The sequence below is a fragment of the Chenopodium album genome, chromosome 18, assembly GCF_948465745.1.
Source record: "Chenopodium album chromosome 18, dcCheAlbu1.1, whole genome shotgun sequence".
In the NCBI taxonomy this organism is placed as follows: domain Eukaryota; kingdom Viridiplantae; phylum Streptophyta; class Magnoliopsida; order Caryophyllales; family Amaranthaceae; genus Chenopodium; species Chenopodium album.
The window spans coordinates 50,742,665-50,749,927 of NC_137851.1; the positions used below are offsets into that span (position 1 = coordinate 50,742,665).

The window sequence follows — 7,263 nt, forward strand, 5'->3', positions numbered from 1 at the left end:
TGATGAAGAATGAGAGAGAAAAAAAATGAAAGAAAACATTTGTTGCAAATAATTTATAATATCCATTTATGGTAAATGTTGCAAATAAGTTGAAATGGAGGTAGTGTATAATTTTAAATTCAACTCAATTTTGGTAATCAATAATGTTGTCCTGATAATGCTTGATCTATTTCAATTAAATTGGTTAAGATGATAATAATGCATAAAAACAAAAAAAAGCTACTAAAATTCGCTTAAAATAGACCAAAATAGACATTACTTTACCAAGTTATTAAGAAATCACATAAAAGAAGAGCAATAAATATGAAGGTTAGTGAAATAAAATTAGTGAGTTTAAGTTAATAGAGGCTTACTTAAAATATCAAAGCGATTTTGATATCGTTATTTAAGATTGCAAAACAAATGAGAAGAAAAATCTCAATTTCTCATACATTTGAATAAATCAAATTGTAAAGAAAAATGATAAATATTAAAAAAACTGGCATACCCCTTTGTTAATTCTTTTCTTTTCTTTATTTTTATCTTTAGTTAATTAATTTTTTAAATGTGGAGGAACATTAATAACCAACAAATCCATTTAAATAGATAAGAGAAATATTTCACCAATTATTAGCTTCCCTTAGAATATTACCTGCTAAAAAAATTCATGCATGAAAATAAAAGGCGTAGGTAGAGTAAGAACTAAGAACAATGCAAATGATCATCAAAATGAAGAAAGAGTAAAGAGACTAACGCAGAAATTCCAGACTTTCCGTATGCATCATAAGCTTGACGCTGTGTAGGGTCACTCAATACCTGGTACGCCTCTCCCAAAACCTGAATAAACAAAACTTATCAACAGTCCATGTCCAAAGTAATTACACATTTTGTTACTAATAAATAAGTAATTATATTGTAGAAAACATATACTTCCTCCGTTTCTTTTTGGTTGCATCACTTCCTAAAACGAAAGTTTCTAATTAGTTGCATCACTTTCCTTTTTAGTTAATACACTCTTTCCATCTCTGTCCTATCACATGGGTCTATTTTTTTTTATTCTCTTTATCTCTCACCTCCAAAACACCTAGAATCCGCAATTTACAAAGTGATGCTAATAAAAAACAGAGGAAGTATATGCTTTTTATTTGGACTTCATTGCTTCCTAACAGCACTAAAGTGTATACATTATACATTTAACTTTTGTAGTAGATAGTTATTTACTTGCACTCTACGAAGAGGTCTAAGTTTACATGGCTTTTGATCTTGTTTGATACTAAAACCTACAGCTTAATCATCACTTGTGTCAGACGCCCTTATGTATCAACATACATAATACATCGCACATCACACAACACACAGTATTAAAAGGAGTATTAAAAGGAGGACTGAGGTACAGAAATCAAGTCTAAAACACAACTATAATTTGTTAAGATCCAAAAATTTTGAACAATAATTGTTTAGGATTTGGACATAGATGCGGAAACATGACATGTATCAAAATCAAAATTACTAACTTCCACATATACCAACATTCGAATTTTCAAATTGCAAATTGTTAATGCATGTGTATACAACTACAAAGCCCAAAGGGAACAAGTAATTTATGGTTCTTGATAGAAGAAAAATAAAATATATTAGATTAACACTCTCTAACAAAAAGAGGGCTAAGGACAAAATAAAATAATATCCTGAAGTTATCATAAAGCAATATCTATACAATATCAAAAAAATCAAGAACCAACCCGAACATTATACACTCGAAAAATCCTACTTCCAAGAGCACCACCAAATTGCCAACGAAACGATCTTCCATATTTCAGCAACCATACCTTTCTTTTATCTTTCTTTTATCTTCAGTCCCAAGGTACAATAACATATTTCACACACGAAGACTGCATTCCAAATAAAGCTAATGATAAATGAAAAAGAGAAAAAAAAAAAAAACTCATGGATACGAGTGTATATTGATTGACAAACTCTTCCTCCTTAAGACATAAATGACCAAGAAGATTTAAAAAGCTTAAAAGACAATAAAAGTAAAGAATAAAATTAAGCATTATGGCTTTATTCGGCACTAGTGTTTTAGGTAGCAGTTAGAGGCTAGACAAAGTCATAAATTCATAATATTGCTTTGAGACAATAATAAGTCTTTGGAAAGGTGATGGTTGTAGTAGTGAGTGGTGGTTGAGAATCACTATAAGTGTCATATTAAAAAAAAAAAAAAAAAAAAAAAAAAAAAAAAAAAAAAAAAAACGTTAAAAGGAATATTGTGCACCTCTTTGAACGGGCTTTCCTAAATGTTGTACCCCATTTGCCTAATTCCTAACTACACATTTTTCTTGTCCTACCTACACCATTCTCTCTCTCGCTCTCTCTCAACTAGAGGAGTCAGCTCTTTATGAGGCTTTCAACCTTTTGAGCAAGTATTGTAGATGTCAGGCACCTTCATGGGAAAAAGGATGACTACCCTTTCCAATTTCCTCTTTGATTCTCCTCTATCCTACAATGTTTCAAAAGTTTCGAGAACCACAATATGAGTAGTAATTCGTACATAATGAGTGATAGTCTAGTTGAAGCCACAACAATCTTAACTCTAATCAATTTGTTTCATATCTCAACTTCCTTTGTTCCTAAAAGTTTTCCCTATTTTGATTGTACATTTATCATTGCATTACTTTGACAATACATATCTTTAGTAGCATACTAGGTTAGCACCCGTGCTGATGCACGGGTTTCACAGTAATTTATCTTTGGATTTTTGTAAATTTTATTTTCATATTTTTGTGAGTTCAAAATGTTCATAAGTTCACTTTAATTCACCTTAACTATGCTAACAACTCCTATAAAGACTCCAACAACCTAATATCAATATAAATTACCAAAATAATAGGTACCTATTTTAAATTAATTACCAAAATAATAGCTATTACCTATTTAAAATTAATTAGCATTTTGTTTCAAAAAAAAAAAAAAAAAAAAAAAAAAAAAAAAAAAAAAAAAAAAAAAACATTTGAGTGGGAAATATTTTCATGAGATAACGCCACACGTACAACTTTGAAAAAAAATGACATCAGCGGTTGCTACTTTAGTATTAGTTATAAATAGATTCGTAAAAATAAATAAATAAATAAATAAATAAATAAATGAATATTTATAGTCTACTCATTAATACGAATCAATTAAAATTAGGAAATTTAAAGGTAACATGGGAACTTGTGTGCCCTTTAAGTTTTCTAATTGAAATTATATAAAAAAAATTGATATGAAAGTTATCTTTGAAAAAAAAAAAAAAAAAAAAAAAAAACAATACATACAACATTTTCACTAATGCCAAATCACATTACTAAAGAAAATCAAATACCACCACTAGCCACGGGTTTGTACTTTGTAGCCAAAACTCAATCAATCATGAAGAATTTTCTAATCTGGTCCAAATTGAAATGTTAATGGCTTATATTCTTGTCGAAGGTATGACGTTATAAAGATCAGGAGCCCATATAATATTTTTCCTGGTAAAAGGATAACAACTTTGAAATATCATTAGGCTATTCAAATTAGATGTACTTGCCTGAAACTTCTGAGCTGCAAGGGGGTCATTAGGATTCCTATCTGGATGAACTTGCCGCGCCTACAAGCACCACAGACGCATTATTACAAAGAAAAATTAATTTAAAATAAAAAATAAAAAAAATAAAAAAATAAAAAAAGTACAATTTCTCTTGCCTAAGTATTCTAACACTTACAATTTAGAATTAGAGCCCGTCATGAAAAGACTTTAGTTTATCTTTATTTATCTAAGGATTTAAGGTGTAAAAAAACCGATAAAATTTGTTCCTTTACCAATTTGTCAGTCCAGTTGAAAGCATGCAATTCATTAGGAGCATCATTTCTCCCATTCAGCTTTTTATAATTTACAGATACAAATTGGTTCATGAGTAAGCCTCTAATGCTTAGATTTAGCTACAAATGTGGTAACCGCCGTTTCGTGATTCATTCGGATCATCTCTCCCCCTCTATCTCTCTCCCATGATTCAAAAGAAGCCAGGTCATGTTACAGTTAGGTACCCAAATTATTACAAGCCTTTCTTACACCCTCATCACAAATACAATATGCTCCGTTCTTAATCTGAAACGATAAGATATCAAACAGCCGAACCATTTTTATGATTTCAGTGACACTGCATGAGTTATAAACAAACAATGCTAATATACATAAAAGGAAACACATAATCAATGAAATCAACCTTACATTAATTAACCTAAATCAGAAACCTTAAACTTAGGGTAAAACAAAATAAAGGCAAATCAAAATCAAAATCAAAATCAAAGTTAAAAACAAAAGCAAGCAAAAGTGATTGACAATTAAATCGAGAATTATTAAAAATTACCTTATTGTAATAGGCTTTCTTAATCTGGGCTTCAGTAGCAGTAGGGCTAACCTCAAGAACATCATAAAATTCGGTCTCCTTCACCATGCTTTTTCAATTCTAAGACAATTTGATCAATAATCTCACTAATTTCAATCAGATTTATCAGTAAAAACAACTAATTTTGGGGTTTTCTGAGTACAATTGAATTCAGCTAAAACTAAAACTGCTTTTTCTCTCTCCTCTTTTATTTTTCCCGAAAGATGTGATCGATTGATCGTTCGTTGAGTTCAGAGGCTTAGGATAGATACGAGACAGTTTGTTCTTTGATGCCACCACATTTTTATTTGCCCAAGTCTCTCTCGTTCCCTTCCTCCTTAAGGCCCTTATTACACTCTTTTTACTAGTCTGTCTTTTGACGATGTACGCGCTGCTGGTTTGACCCCTTCTTTTTTGTCAAAGATTAGTTATTGGCAAATCAATCAATCAAAGCCTTAATCCCAAAAGTGGGGTCGGCTAACATGAACCAAATTTGATTATTCCGTGTAGTCATCAACATAAATCTTTCTCCTCCATCCCTTACGATCCAAAACTTCATCCTCACGTAAATCCATGCACTTCATATCCTTCCTCACTCCTTCCAACCAAGTCATCTTTGGTCTCCCTCTTCCTCGTTTAATCCCTCCATGGTCCCACTCTTCCACTCTTCGCACCGGTGCACCCTCGGGTCTCCGTCTTACATGTCCAAACCAACGCAGACGATTTTCCCTTAATTTATCTACAATGCCCGCCACACCTACTTTCTTGCGAATAACCTCATTTCTGATTCTATCTCTTAAAGTGTTTCCACACATCCACCTTAACATGCGCATTTCCGTAACCTCCATCTTTTTAATATGCTCTTTCTTAGAAGCCCAACATTCTGTACCATAGAGCAACACTGGTCTTATGGCAGTCCTGTAGAATTTTCCCTTCAACTTTAAGGGAATGCTGCGGTCGCATAACACTCCCGTGGCCGCTCTCCATTTAAGCCACCCTGACTTAATCCTGTGGGTCACGTCTTGATCAATGTCACCATTCTTCTGGATGATCGACCCTAGGTACTTAAAACATTCACTCATGGTCAAATCCTTTCCATCCAAACTCACCACTTCATTGCTTGTCCCCCTCTGAGTGCCAAAACGACATACCAAATATTCAGTCTTACTCCGACTTAGCTTAAACCCTCTAGATTCCAACCTTTGCCTCCATTGCTCCAACTTGACATTAACCCCATCCTTAGTCTCATCCACCAAAACGATATCATCTGCGAACAGCATACACCATGGAACCTCATCTTGAATTGGTCTAGTTAATTCATCTAGAACCGTTGCAAAAAGAAAAGGGCTTAATGCAGACCCTTGATGCAATCCGATTGTAATAGGGAAATCTTTTGTCAACCCTCCGCATGTCCTCACATTTGTTGACACATCCCGATACATATCCTTAACTAGGTCTACATACCTTCGTGGGATACCTTTCTTCAACATTGCCCACCAAAGTATCTCTCTTGGCACCTTGTCATATGCCTTCTCTAAATCAATAAAGACCATATGAAGATCTTTCTTCTTTACCCTATAAAACTCCATCATTTGTCTTATCAAATGGATTGCCTCCATAGTAGATCTCCCAGGCATAAAACCAAATTGGTTATCTGAAATGCTTGTGCATGCCCTCAACCTTTGTTCAATCACCCTTTCCCACAACTTCATAGTATGGCTCATAAGCTTAATTCCTCGATAGTTAGAACAATCTTGAGCGTCTCCTTTGTTTTTATAAACCGGGACCAAGGTGCTCTTCCTCCAATCTTGTGGGATCCTTGTAGCCGTCCATATCTTGTTGAAAAGGTTTGTTAACCAATCAATACCAATCTTACCCAAACACCTCCACACCTCTATCGGTACCCCATCAGGGCCAACCGCCTTCTTAGGTTTCATCTTCCTCAGTGCAATCTCCACCTCTACTCTCCTAATCCTTCGCACATACTCCATGTTGATTTCTTCATCACTCATAGAGGTATCTCCTATCACAACTCCATTACTTCCATTAAATAATTCATCGAAGTACCCCTTCCACCTGTCCTTGATGCCCTCCTCTTGCACTAGGACCATTTGGTTCTTATCTTTGACACACTTCACCATGCCAATATCCTTCCTTGCCTCTTGTCTTCTCTTTGCCATCTTATAAATGATCCTTTCTCCCTCCTTGGAATCAAGCTTTTCATAAACCTCCTGATATGCCTTTTCTTTTGCTTGGCGAACAGCTGCCTTTGCCTTACTCTTAGCCTCCTTATACGCTGCAAAGGTTTCATCACTCCTACATTTTCCTAAGGCTTGATAGCATTCCCTTTTTTGCTTAATTACTGCTTTCACCTCTTCATTCCACCACGAAGTATCTCTCTGTACCGAAGTTCTTCCCCTTACTTCCCCTAAGACCTCTTTGGCCACTCTTAGGAAACAGTTCTTCATTCGTAACCAAGTCTTGTCCGGATCCACCTCTCCATCCCAATCCGCTTCTTCAATTACCTTTTCTGTAAAAACCTTAGCTTTTGCATCCCTTAGGGTCCACCATCTTATCCTTGGTTCTTCTTGTCTAACTTTTTTCTTCGCCTTCTCTTTCAGACGAATAGTCATTACCAATAGCCGGTGTTGGGTGACCACACTCTCCCCTGGGATAACCTTACAGTTTATGCAACTTTGTCTATCTATGCTCCTTGTGAGCAGGAAGTCTATTTGAGTTGCATTTGCTCCATTCCGAAAAGTTATCAAGTGTGAATCCCTCTTCTTAAACCAAGTATTAGCCAAAATTAAATCATATGATTGGGCAAAATCCATAATAGCTTCACCACCGGCGTCCCTCTGCCCATACCCAAAGCCTC

General features: G+C 34.6%; 1 protein-coding gene across 3 annotated transcripts in view; it reads right to left on the reverse strand.

The window, feature by feature from the left end:
- Positions 1–4,749, reverse strand: part of LOC145592534 (chaperone protein dnaJ 10-like) — a 47,090-nt gene extending 42,341 nt beyond the window's left edge. For 2 of the 3 annotated variants that reach the window (XM_081649036.1, XM_081649035.1), the window contains exons 1-3: positions 4,368–4,749; positions 3,548–3,607; positions 734–816 (exon numbers count right to left, since the gene is read on the reverse strand). In XM_081649036.1, the coding sequence (XP_081505162.1) occupies positions 734–816; positions 3,548–3,607; positions 4,368–4,454 (230 nt within the window). In that variant the 5' untranslated portion in view covers positions 4,455–4,749. The remainder of the gene's footprint in view (positions 1–733; positions 817–3,547; positions 3,608–4,367) is intronic. The other variant, XM_081649034.1, reaches the window with a different exon arrangement.
- Between the last annotated feature and the right edge of the window lie 2,514 nt (positions 4,750–7,263).